Consider the following 14,488-nt stretch of genomic DNA (forward strand, 5'->3'; position numbering starts at 1 on the left):
ATTTTGCTTAACAATCCTTGTCTATAACAAATGAGACAATCATTTATTTCTTTATTTAATTCCACAAAGAAAAAACTAACAATATTTTTATTTTGGGATTTTAGGATGCTGATAAAAGAGTAAAAAAGAATTTTAAGATTTTTAATTTATTTACTGTAAATTTAAATTTTGTCAACCTTTGTGTGTGTGTGTTAAATTTAAATCCTTAAATATTGCACTAAGCATTGATTAGATTTAGAGCCTTAGAGAAACCCTATGTTATATTATATTATATCAAGCGCCATTAATCTATAATGTGTTGTATCCTTCCATGTTAATTCCCTGACTTTCTTTCCTACTTCCTAGAAACGTGAATGGAGAATGGAGATTTCCAGTTATCTTCCTCATTTAGATCACAGAGCAGTTACCTAAGCTGGCGTAAAATTTAAATTAGAAGAGGGAATAGCAAAGCACAGCGAATTAATTAAAAAAATACTGCAAATAATAATAATAATAACGGTTCCCTAGACTTTTTCTAATAATAATGAAAAACACAAGAGAACGACACGAGCATAAGGAGACAATGGTGCAAGTGCTAGTGTCCGATAGTGATAGTGATGGTGATAGTAGTACTGCTAGTGGTACTACCACAGTCCACAGTGAGCGAGAGCCGAGCCGGCTTACAAGCCGAAGTTGCCGCTCCCAAACACCCCATATCAATAACACGCGCTCTTCCACGTGCACACTCTAAAACTTTCATTTTATTATTTTTTTTTCCCTTAAAAAATATATGAAAGAGTAATGGTATTATGGTAGAGAAATCTAAGGGAAGCTCAAGAAGAAAGGACAAAAGGATCGTGTATATAACTACCCCCATTTCCAAACGCACCTTTCAGTTCACTCTGGCTTTTAACTCCTCCCCACAACAGGGATTCACAGAACGTGCATTCTTCACCCATTAATGACTCTTCACTAACACACTTTCCGCTTTGCTTAGCTTTTTCTAGTTCCGATCTTTTCTTCTTCTTCCTTCTTTTCAGTTTTTCTCACACTCATACACTCACTCACACAAGTTTTCACTGATCAGTGAGAGACTGAGAGTCAATGGAGCTAAGCAAAGTAACGCTAGAGATCTTCTCCAAACTAGAGCAGCAATGGCTCTCTCACTACGAAGCCAACGGAAAAACCCGCATTCTCAGCATCGATGGCGGAGGCAATACCGCCACTGTCGCTGGCGCTGCTCTTATCCATCTCGAGGACCAGATCCGCGCTCACACCTCCGATCCTCACGCTCAAATCGTCGATTTCTTTGACATCATTGCCGGTACCGGCATTGGTGCCATCCTTGCTGCTATGATCACTGCCGACGACGGCTTTGGTAGGCCCCTCTACACAGCTAGAGACGCCGTCGGTCTCCTTGCCGACAGAAATCACGAGCTATACAAACTCAAACACGACGGAATCTTCCGCCGGCGCAAGAGATTCTCTTCCAAGAACATGGACAATGTGCTTAAGCAAATTTTCAGTAGAAAAGAGGAAGAAAAGTTGCTTACCTTGAAGGACACGTGCAAGCCGTTGCTCATCCCTTGCTTTGACCTCAAGAGTTCGGCGCCGTTCGTGTTCTCCCGCGCCGACGCGTCTGAGTCGCCGAGTTTCGACTTCGAACTCTGGAAAGTGTGCCGCGCCACCTCTGCGACTCCGAACCTCTTCAAGCCATTCCACTTCGCCTCGGTAGACGGTAAGACCTCCTGCTCCGCCATCGACGGCGGAATCGTCATGAACAACCCTGCGGCATTAGCCGTCACGCACGTCCTCCACAACAAGCGCGACTTCTCGTCGGTGAACAGCGTTGAGGACCTACTCGTACTGTCAATCGGAAACGGAGCTCAAGCGAAGAAGGTTCGAGACGTCGGCGAGTGCTCGACGTCGTCGGTGGTCGACATTGCCATCGGCGGCGTTTCCGAGACCGTTGACCAGATGCTTGGGAACGCCTTCTGTTGGAACCGCACGGACTACGTGAGAATCCAGGTAAGCCATTGTTCTCGTTCTCTTTCTCTCTCTTCCGTATCGTTTTTCCTTTCCGACGCTGTTTGGTTTCCCGGAAAATTGAGGAACGAGAAAAACAAAAGAAAATTTGGCTGCCTCGTTACTTGTGAACTCTCAGTAGGCAGTGACAAAATTGATTTTCGTTATAACTGATTATTTGACGGATTGACCTAACGGCGTGTGGTGTTGGTGTGCAGGCGTTCGGTATGGAAGAGGAGGTGCTTAAGGAGAGGGTGCTTGAGTCGTTACCGTTTGGTGGGAAGCGTTTATTGCAGGAAACTAACGGTAACAGAATCGAAAGCTTTGTGCAGCGCCTTGTTGCCATCGGAAAAGCTAGCCTCCCACCCAGTCCCTGTAAGGTTCCGCTGTGAGCACTCTCGCTGACGCCGTCTATTTTTCTTTTTTCTTTTTTTAATATCTAGACGCTGTAAGTTGTATTATCCAAGCTCAGGTTATTATTAGTTGAGGAGGAAAAAAAACAGAGAGAGAGAGAGAGAGAGAGAGAAAGTGGGGAAGTTTTCTTGCTTTGGCTAGCTGAGCTGTGAATGTTGTCAGAGCAAATAGCAGTGAATAATTTAGTGGTAGAGTTTATTGTTTCTCTGATTCCATCCCTTTGATTCTGATATTGACTTCTACCAATGAAGGAAGTAGAAGTGACACATTTTATCCAAACAGCGACTACAAACAAGATAATTACCACCGTTTCTTTTGCGGGAACATGCTAAGCTGAATAGTAACTACAGTTTCATGCAAATTTTAATTCGCCAGAAATGGCTGCGTTAATTAAGGAGCATTTACCACCACTACTAAACTCGTGACTAGTAACTAGTCTTTTTTTATTATTATTATTATTTGTTTTTTCCGTTATGGAGGAAAATACTTGTAGGAATTTAATTATAATTAACAAGAAGACTTCACCTCAGAGTTTAAGAGTTGCAATCTCTATTCCGTGAAGTCTTTCAATTATTCAGTTATATTAAAAATTTAAATGTGCTATCGTATGTGTCCACAAATCAGAACTTGGCACCTTGATCGATCTTCAACTTTTAGAACGAGTTAAAAGGTGGTGTCTATTCTCTCCAACATTAAATTGTTGTATGTGGGGGTTTTCCTGCGAAAATTCTAACGCCCAATTGGAAAGGATTGAAGAAATACAGATTATACAGTTATTGTGTACCTTGAAATTGAATAGTTGAACACTTGAATGTGTTTCTCTCAATCCTCTGTTATTGGAAATTCTAACAGCATTATAGGCGACCGTGAAATTTGTTTCATACCCCCAAATATATGAAAATTCCTAATAGTAACACTATCATTTTTAACCATTATACTATGTAGATACTAAAATTTATCATTAAAATCAATCATCAGTATAAAATACATCTTGATGACTGATTACGAATAGTACTTTTGCATTTCTAATCATTACAACAAATTAATTCTACTAATTCCTTGTAATATCATTTAATGTTACAGAGATAATTATATCTTTTTATGCAGGAGATGGCTCATGTAATTAATAATCTAATTTTATCCACTTGTTTTATAGTTATTTGTTGTTTTTTTTCTTTGCTTTAAATAATTTTATTGTGTTGAGTTCTTTTTATTAAAAAAATAGATAATACATTTTCTATTTACGAAAATATATACGTATATTTACCATATATATACGTATGGCTTTTTAAAAACTTAGGCAACCTTACACAAAATAAATAATGATCTAAACTTAGCTTTCTTATAAACATGATATTGTATAGCCAAAGTGCTAAACTAAGGAGAACAATAATAGGTAATATCATAAAAGACTTTATTAGGCAGACAATAACTTTTGTAAATAATATAAATAATAAATTTTAAAATTGACCTAATAAATTAAAAATACACTACACCCTCAAATTATCCACTTAAATCTTAATATTAAGATAATTATTCACACACTTAGTGAATTGAACATTCGATATATTCATTGTTCATATTGTTTAATATTTTCATCATCTACCAATATTTTTCCTATCATAAAAATTAGTAGTCAATATATATAATATGTAACGATCTTTCGCTATATATCTGACAGTGTTGCATTTACAAATTACAGCTTTACATAGAGACCATATTAATTGCATAAAATGTACAATGTACGATGTAAATGGAAGATACGCGTCGTGATCGATGGTGGCAAAGCTAAGGCAAACCCACCCAAAACTTTTGAAGAATAGTGGCAGCAATTTCATGCACTATCACACACACAAGGAAATAATGGAATCCAATACATAATATATGAACCCCATTTTATTTTTATTTTTTCTTTTAATGTCATACTCATATGATATCATCATTATTGCAAATGCAAACTCCATGATTCATCACAAAGCTCACAAGACGAAAACAACTAACTAATGACCCTTTTTTTTTTCTTTCCATTAAATTAAAAGTTTATGAAGCTTTTTCATTTATAGTATGCTCCTCTGAATTATCTTTGGTACTCTTTAGGTAGTTGAGTTTGGTGATGGCAGTGGCAGTACCCTGCCCAATACTCTCTCAGCCTTCCCTGCTTGCTTCCTCTGCCTTCACCGCTGGCATCACACACCGGCTACGTTGCTTATGCCACGCTATATTAAATGGCCTGCAATCTCAGTTACTTTATGTCACTTTCTTCCTTCGTTTTTATGTTTCTTCTTTTGTCATCTTTCATTAACTAGTTAATGAATCAAGGTTAACAATTAGGAAAGAATTTTAATTACTAAGTATATCTATATTTTAATAATTTTAACTGTTAATCTTAATTATATAATATATATAATATATATTAATTAAAAAGATATTAAATTAAAATAAAGTATAGGATACTAACATATTATTTATTAATTTATTGTCAACAATAATTAATTATTATATTTTAAATACATATATAAAGAGACACATCTAAAAAATATATCTATTAAATACAGTTATAAATAAGAGTTGGCTGAAGTTGGCAGAAATGCTGTTGGTAAAATAACGAAATTGTAATTAAAACTAATGATTAAAATTATTAGAACATTAATGTTTCAGTTAATGTTTTAGATATATTTAAAAATTTTTCTAAAATTTGTAATAATATGTCCCGATTTTTTTTAATAGTAGTAGATATGATGTTTTTCTAGGAAAACGGTGTATTTTAATATTTTACAAGTGTGTGGTGTAAGATAAAAATTATACTTTATGATTTCATTTTTTAATTTAAAAAAAGGAAAAAAGAAACGAAAAATCCCACACAGTCATTTTAAAATTTTCACATGATGATTTCACTTTTTATTTTACTGTAAATATTCTTTTTTTTCTAGAACTAGTGAATCACCACTAATAAAATAAAAAAAAAATTGTTTATCTATTTTGTAATTAGACTTCATTTAATTTGTTGTATATTAATCTGTATTATATTGGGTTGTTAAGAATAAATTTAATGTAAATTGAAAAATTTTAGAATAAAATTTTAAAATATTTTTTAAATTTTTAGTAAATTTTAAAAACGAAAAATATATATATATTTTTTAAATATATATTTATTTAGATTTTTCGCTTTCTTTTTTTTCTTTTTTCCCCTCCATGCAAGACAATTCTCAAGAAGTTAGGCACCGCTATATATAATGTAGAGCAAACTGGATACACTGCCTCTCTTTATCATTAAGTATAATCAAGATAAAATTAATGCCTTAGTAGCAAACATTAAATGTTCTGCAGTTTACATAAAGTGTAAGATAAAGATAATAGACAAGCCACCTTATTATACCGAGTATTTAATAAGTCTACCAATTCATAAGAATAATAGAATATCAACATCTTTTAGGAGTGATGATAGAATATGATCACAAAAATAATCATCTAAAAGCATTAATTACATAAATAATATAATATAATATAATAATAAAATCTCCCCATCACTTCGTATCTCTTGCTTAGCTTGTCTTAAAAATTCATAAACTTGTTCCATCATTGTGTGCACAACAATTTTTGACAAAAATTTGGTTGTTGAAAGAGACAGTGGTAGCAATGATAATAATATATATAGTTAATAATAATGTTGAACTAGTAATTATTGTTGATGTGAATATACTATAATATGTGATACATTGTCACCAATCATTAATATAAGATGAATAAAAAGCTAATCCTTAGTTAAAACCCAATGAACCAAGAAAAGAATCCTTTTTTGATAAAACGAAAAGAGTATGCAAAGATAATAGAATTGTAAAAGATGAAAAAATTTTATTGATTGTTGATTGATTGAATTGAATTGAAGTGTAAATTATGAAGGTAAAATTAAATATATATAAAATATTATTCTATGAAAGATAAAAGCAAATAAAAATAAGATAAGAGCAACTAAATATAAGATAAAGATAAGATAAGATAAGATAAAATAAGATAATAAAGACTAAAATTGTAATTGAATTTATGTATTCTGGCAAGATGTGATTGGTTGCGTACCATCGTTTAACTAATAGCCCGTTTTTATGTTTCCGCCAGTCGCAGTTAGGGCATGAGGTGAAGGTCCTGACGACACGCTCGCCGTCGTTGAAACCGCCGGTTTGGACGAATGTGCCGTCCGGCGTCACCGCGCCGGAGGAGCACCACGTGTCGGTTTCCACAAACAGGGTGCGGTAGCTGTTGGCAGCGACGTCGTATTCGACTGAGTGTGCCGTGCAGTCATTTTTAACGACCATCTCTCGCGGGTTTCTACGGCATCTGGCGTTGGGTAATGAGAGGTTGGATAATCCAAAGTTGGTGCGGTCGAAGATTACGACATGGTCGTTATGTAGAAGTTGCATGTGCATGGCTACAATGCCAATACTTTTCTGTAGGAGCTGCCACTCTCCGCCCCCGCCAGCCGCTTCAACAGGCAGTAGTGGCAAGAACGTGGCGGTTGCAGCCGTGAAGAGAATAACAACAAAGTAATGGAGAAAGGGAACTTGGAAATGCGTAGTATAAGTCATTAGACGTACGGATTGGAATACTTGGATTGGGTGAGAATGGTGAGAATGATGAAAAGTGTATTGTGGTGATTGCAATGGAATTGGAAGATGTGTGATATAAATAGCAGGGAACAGGGACGGATCTATATGGAACTGTGTGGGGGCAATTGCCCCCATTGAACTTTTAAAAAACCAATAACAAATATATATGTGTAAATAATTGCCCCCATTATAATAATTTATTTGCCCCCATACTTTAAAAAAATTATATGTAAGAAACATTTATATTATTAGATATTAATACAACAATAAAATTATTGTATTATATAAATTCAAAACAAATATTAATAATAATTAATAATAATATAATTATTTAATTACCTAAAATCAAACTTAACTTTTTAAATATAAATGAGATTATTAATATTTAATATTTTTTATAATATATATCATTTATTTACTTTTTATTATTTTGTTTAATTTAATTTTGTTTATACATACATATAATATTGTTCTCGTTAAATAAAGCTTTTACTATGATATTATAAAATGTCAACTTTGCGATTAAATATCGAAAAATTATTTAAATATTTGTTTAATATAAAAAATATATTATCTTGTCTATACTTACATATAAAAATTATTGTAGTTGTTTGATTTAAATTTTTATTTTTTTTACAAATTTTTTGTCCCTCTCGCATAATTTAAAAAAAAATTCAGACACCAAAATAAAAAATAATAAAAAAATTTAAATTAATTCATTCGAATTATATTTTTTATAATTTTTTAGCTATTGAGTTATAATTTTTTTTGTATCATATGATTATATAATCACTATAAATGTGATTTGGCGGATATTAGATGTTTGACTAGACGTTAATATTAATAATAAATGTATTACTCATGTAATATTATCGAAATATTGAAACAAAAAAAATAGTTTCAAATTACTATACTTGTACATATATTAATTATATTTATTTATTAAAAACTTGACTAACTGATATACTCTAAGATTTAAATATCTAAATATATTAATATTAATATTTTTTTATTATTTTGCTATATTATTTTGCCCCCACTTCTAAAATTTTCTGGATCCGTCACTGGCAGGGAAGGGATGTGAGGTTTGAGGATTGAAGAGTGTGAATTTGTGGGCCACGAGACTTCTTTATTATTGTCATATGCTAAGGTGGAATAGTAGTTTAATACGCCCCCGCAAGCTGATGGATAGAAAATGTCAATAATCCAAAGCTTGGATAAGTTCCGATGAAATTGTTGAAAAAAACGTGTATGTGACGCGGAGGAAGATGCGTGCGGCGGAGCTTGAGTTGCCGGCGGTAAAAATATAAAAGGAGATGCTGTGCTTGAGCAGCGATCTTCAAAAAATGCGTGCGGTGGAGCTTGAGCTGTCGGCGGCAAAAATATAAAAGGAGATGCTGTGCTTGAGCAGCGATATTCAAAAAATGCGTGCGGCGGAACTTGAGCTGCCGGCGGCAAAAATATAAAAGGAGATGCTATGCTTGAGCAGCGATATTCAAAAGAAAAATGAAAAAATAAGCGCGTAGAGCGCAATAAGATTGATCTTTAGAGGGCGCGTATGGCGCAATAAGAGAGGGCGGGTAAAGTGCGATAAGAAAGAGGGCGCATAGAGCGTGATAAGAGTGCAGATGGAACTGCTAAAAATAGATGTAAATTGAACTTGCTGAAATAGAATGCAGACATGACTGCTGAAATAAAATACAGACGAAACTCTTGGAAGAAGGTAGGTGCAGACAAAATTGCCGATAAAGAACCGGGATAACCAAAACTGGGGTAGAATTTTCACTTGGATGCATTTAACAAAGATTGGTTGGATCTTGAACTGAATTGGAAGATTGATTATTCATTGTGAGAGGAGATTGAAAAAGAAGCATGGTGATTTCTCACCGAAAAGATGATAACTTATGTATCCTCCTTAAGGAGGATACCAAGGCTCTGATACCATGATAAAATTGTGAAAGAATAGGAAAAAAATAGATGATAACTTATATATCCTCCTCAAGGAGGATACCATGGCTCTGATACCATGATAAAACGGAAAGAGTATGCAAAGATAATAGAATTGTAAAAGTTGAAGAAATTTTATTGATTGTTGATTGATTGAATTGAATTGAAGTGTAAATTATGAAGGTAAAACTAAATACATATATATAAAACATTGTTCTATGAAAAATAAAAACAAATAAAGATAAGATAAGAGCAATTAAATATAAGATAAAGATAAAATAAGATAATAAAGACAAATTATAATTGAACTTATGTATTTTGGCAAGATGTGATTGGTTGCGTACCATCGTTTAACTAATAGTCCGTTTTCATGTTCCCGCCAGTCGCAGTTAGGGCACGGGGTGAAGGTCCTGACGACACGCTGAGATGGTTGTTGTGTAGGAGTTGCATGTGCATGGCCACAATGCCAATGCTTTTCTGTAGGAGCTGCCAATCTCCGCCCCCGCCAACCGCTTCAACAGGCGGTAATGACAAGAACGTGGCAGTTGCAACCGTGAAGAGAATAACAACAAAGTAATAGAGAAAGGGAACTTGAAAATGCGTAGTATAAGTCATTAGACGTACAGATCGAAATACTTGAATTGGGTGAGAATGGTGAGAATGATAAAAAGTGTATTGTAGCGATTGTAATGGAATTGGAAGATGTGTGATATAAATAGCAAGGAAAGAATGTGAGGTTTGAGGATTGAAGAGTGTGAATTTGTAATGGTGAGAATTTGTGAATTTTTCTTAGAGATTCATAAACTTGTTCCATCATTGTGTGCACAACAATTTTTGACAAAAATTTGGTTGTTGAAAGAGACGGTAGTAGCAATGATAATAATATATATAGTTAATAATAATGTTGAACTAGTAATTATTGATGTGAATATACTATAATATGTGATACATTGTCACCAATCATTAATATAAGATGAATAAAAAGCTAATCCTTAGTTAAAACCGAATGGAACCAAGAAAAGAATCCTTCCTTCATATTTCACAGATCAGATCGAATATTTGATGGAATTATAGTAAGAGTTTCATGGTAAGAGAAGTGCATGCAGGGGACCACAAACCATAATAAGTTAATAACATTGCTTCGGTAATAATCTTAATGGAAAGTAGTAGGGATGATATGACTTCAATTAAAAAGTCAATTTTTTCACTTAATAATATTTTTTTAAATTTTTTATTTTAAATTTTAATTTTAATTTTTAAACTTTAAATTTTTCAAAAAATAAAATAAATTTTTTTTATAATAAAAAGTTAATTAATATTAATTAATTAAAAATTAATTATACTTATTTTTCACACATCCGTGTCAATTCTCGCTTTTGATTTTTTATATGGAAAAGAGAGTGTAGCAATACAACAATGTGGAGAAGAGAGATATTTTATATATATATGGTGTTAGCAGAAAACGGACCCTCCGTTTTGAGTTTGAAAAAAAAATTAAAAAAGTTAAAAATCCTAATCCGATGGTCCGTTTTGATTTAAAAAAGAAAAAAAAAGGGAAAACAAAACTAATCGGACGGTCCAATTTGTAATTTCGAAAATAAAAAAATTTTAATATTGAAATCGGACCGTGATTTTCATTTTAACAAATAAAAAAATAAAAAATACATATCGGACCCTCCGATTTGGTGTTTATTTTCTTTTTCAAGCAAATCGGACCCTCCGATTTGTAGTTTATTTTTTTTATCAAACAAATCAGACCGTCTGATTTGAATGAAACACCATATAAAAAAAACACCTAATTTTTCAATAACAATGTATTACACATATATTTAACCAATATAAAAAAAAATTAGCCGTCAATTTTCACTACTACTTTATGTTTTCTCATTATCTTATCATTTTTTTTTTCTTTCTTTTATTATCATTATTTTTTTTGTTAAAACTCCTTAGCCACGTGCAAAAATTGTACTCGCTTCTCGTGGGAAGTAGTGTGGGGACGATGGTCCTCACAATTTCACAATTATTAAAAGGATTTAATTTAACAAGTATGTCTTATTGTAGATTTTTTTTGCAAAATAAATGAAACTAATAATAACTATTTATTTTTAAACCTTTTTTCTTGAATTACTTTATCAAAATATAACACCATTTTTTTATGCCTACAAGCCAAACCACCCTCCCCCCCGGGGGCTAGATTATTAATAATAATAATATATGTAGATTATTATACAATAATTGTTTATGCTTTTTTCTTTTCTCATAATAAATTAATAATCATTGTTTTATTTTACTTTTTAGATTTATTAATAGTTTGATATATGAGCAATAGTTGAAAAGGTTTTAATTGGGCATTGTAATTGTTAAGTACCCTGTACAACACAAACATGATTGGATTTTGGTTGTCATAAAAGACAAATCGAGCTAGCTAGTTAGTTTTGTCCTACTACATATATACACCCCCTTGATTAAAAACATTAGCTGTGTGTGTGTTCTAGAAAAATAATGGCAACAAACTAAATGTCCAATATAAATTAAATCACATGCATATCTCCCGAAGTAAAATTTGAATATAATTTCTCTCCATTTTAAATCCAACCAATCAAACACAGCTTAAGTATAATTTCTATACAATTGTTTTTCTCCCCTCTTTTCAAAATAACATCTCTTTTACTTTTGTTCAATTCACTAAAAAATAATATATTTAAATAATTTTTAAATGCATTCTTTTTTTAGTAAATTTAAACATACAAATATTTATTGTTAAAAAGAATGAGTATATCATTATTAATTATTATCTCTCTCACGCGCGTGTGTGTTCTAGTTAAAGAAATACGAGTAATAATTAATTTAGATTAGTTAAGTGATTAATTTATTCGTCTACTTAAATAATTATTAAAAGTTAAATTTTGTCATATATACTTAATAATTTATTGATTATAAACAAAAAATAGAGATTCAGATGCATGTATCTTTTTATAAAGTTAATAATTAAAAATTATTTAATATATTCAATTAAATTATTATTTAATAATTTTTAAATATTAATTTAACATAAAAATAATTACACGCAGGTTAAAAATAAATTAATTATTGATTTGCGAAGTTAAAAAATATCATTAAATCAACTCTAAATAAGAAAGAAATGGTTGAAGTTAATTTGTAAATAGAAGAAAATAAAATGTGGTGGGGCCCGGTGGAATGAGCCAGTGAGCCAGCCATTCCATGGAGCCAGCGGCTTAAAATTGAGGCATTTGTTGAATACAAAATGGTATTGACTTGACTTATTATTTTGTTCCAAAAACAAACCACCTGAACTGGACAAAACAGTAAAGTGGGTCTAAATTACTCAAATCTTTGTGTGATCCCATCCTCTCACCCTCACCCACTGTCCACTGTCTTTACTTTTTTCCATTTTCTTTTACCAAAAACTAATCATTTGTTTTTTTTTTTTCCCTTATAATGTTCACGGGTACGGTGCCTCCTCTTACATCACAACACATTTCATTGTCTCTCTAAGACAATTATTTTCTATTTTAAGTTATATTCTCTCCTTTTCAAATTATTTATTGTCCTTTTCGTTTTCTTATTCAGAGTTAATTTGGAGTTAAACTAGTATATATAGATGATTTTTTATTCAATAATGTTACGTATATATCAAAATTAATCATATATATATAGAGAATATATATTAAAATATAAAATATTTATTAAAAACAAATTAATATATATTTATATATAAATATATAATAATTAATTTTAATAATTAATTTTAGTATGTAAATAATATTTTAGTGTTTTACCGTTTTAATGTTTAATTTGAAGTTTAAATAAGTTTTTAATTATTATAATATATGTTATTTTGGTCTCTATAAAAAATTATTTTGATTAGTAAAATTTAAAATTTTTTTATTTTAATTTTATTGTTAATTTATTTCATTAAGTGTTAATGTAAAAAATTAAATGTTGATATGGTACTTCAGCATTTAACAAAATAAATTAACAACATGAATCAAAATAAAGACATTTTAAATTTTATTGAACCTAAATAAAAAAATTATTAAGGCTAAAAAATGATTTTTTTTTTATAGAGAAAATGTTTTTATTTAAACTTAATTTTAATCATAAAAATATATACTTACTAGCTTCTACACAAATTATTATATGTATTTAATGAAATTTGTAAATGTTTGGCATTACATTTCCAATAGAATATACGTGAATTTTAATTAGATATACCATGTCTGCACTTTTCTTTTACATTAAACTTGCTCACTTTTTTTAACAGAAAAGAAAAAGGTAAGTAGCAATTAGGTGATGAGTACAAATAATATTATGTTGTACTTTTAGTTAGTATGGACAGAACAATTTTGTCAATAACTTTTTGGCTAAGATATAAACTTTTCAATTTAAAATTTTGAAAAATTATTTTATCTCTTGCAACTTTTTTAAAAATGGAAATTCAAGTTTCTTCTAATTTTATATAATTATTTATTTTTTGTAATGTTTGTTACAAACTAAATAAAAAGCTTGAGCTTTGTTGTAAAAGTTAGGATGTTTTTGGAAAAGGAGGGTGGGGTTAATTTTCTATTTTCAACTTTTAAGGGGATTCATTTATTCTTTTTGTAAAGCTTGTATATCCTTTTTGAAACAAACTTTTAAGTGATTTGGATAAAAGCTCCACCGCAATATTAAAAATTAATTATTAAAGGGGGAGATCGATATGCAAAAATGACCACTGTTTGACATAAAGGAACCAACATTATTTAATTAATAATACATTTAGGGTTTCATAATTAATTAAAGAGTAAAGGGCAAATAGGTCCTTAACTTTTAATTTGTGGACATTTAAATTCCTGAAGACTAGAAAATATAAAACGATTCCTGACCTCTCAAAATACCGTACAAATTGGTCCTTCCGTTCAATTTATATCGCAACATGTTACGGATTCAGGTTATGTGTCGCTTAGTTGGCGTGTTATGGGTGACCTCTGCCGTAACGGTGTACAGATGTAAAGGTGGATTGAGGTTAGGGACAAATGCGTCCCTGGATGGAAAGACGACGTCGTTTTTCTTGTCCTCAAATGAAACCCAATCGTCATTGTCGTTGTCATTTCTTTGTGAGGTTGAGGGTGGTGGTATTGTGCAGTGTTAAATGGCCAGCGACAGAGTTTCATCCAGTACACGACGCGTTTCACTACCGTCAACCGTGATGTATAAATCCTTGAAACGGTTGATGAAATTCTTGAATTTTGCACAATCTCGCACCATTTTTCTAATGTATAAATCCTTGAAATGGTTGATGAAATTCTTCCACATGTGCATGATACAATTCCGCACATGTGCCTTCGGCAATATCTCTTTCAATGTAGGCATCAGACCCTAACGCAGATTGATTTGAGAAGGGTTGTCATCAAATTGCATGATAAGTATTTAAATTAAGTAGTAAAAGTCACTTACTAACCTTTTGATGGTCCGACATAAATTCCAACCATGTTGCACATCTTCAATGTCCTCTTGTTAGC

At 31.4% G+C, this 14,488-nt stretch overlaps 1 protein-coding gene across 1 annotated transcript; it reads left to right on the forward strand.

Moving 5' to 3' along the window:
- Positions 1-807: 807 nt before the first annotated feature.
- LOC107645175 (putative inactive patatin-like protein 9) lies at positions 808-2,697 on the forward strand. The gene is made up of 2 exons (XM_016349142.3): positions 808-2,007; positions 2,223-2,697. Exons 1-2 carry the CDS (start codon positions 1,084-1,086, stop codon positions 2,394-2,396), a joined length of 1,098 nt encoding a protein of 365 aa, XP_016204628.1. The 5' UTR covers positions 808-1,083; the 3' UTR covers positions 2,397-2,697.
- The last annotated feature ends 11,791 nt before the right edge of the window (positions 2,698-14,488 follow it).

Source organism: Arachis ipaensis, chromosome B6 (assembly GCF_059453495.1).
Source record: "Arachis ipaensis isolate K30076 ecotype BB chromosome B6, ASM5945349v1, whole genome shotgun sequence".
NCBI lineage: Eukaryota > Viridiplantae > Streptophyta > Magnoliopsida > Fabales > Fabaceae > Arachis > Arachis ipaensis.

Coding starts and splice junctions, on each gene's coding strand:
- LOC107645175 (XM_016349142.3), top strand. CDS start 1,084: ATGGAGCTAAGCAAAGTAACGCTAGAGATCTTCTCCAAACTAGAGCAG. Junction 2,008..2,222: donor CGGACTACGTGAGAATCCAG/GTAAGCCATTGT, acceptor GTTGGTGTGCAG/GCGTTCGGTATGGAAGAGGA.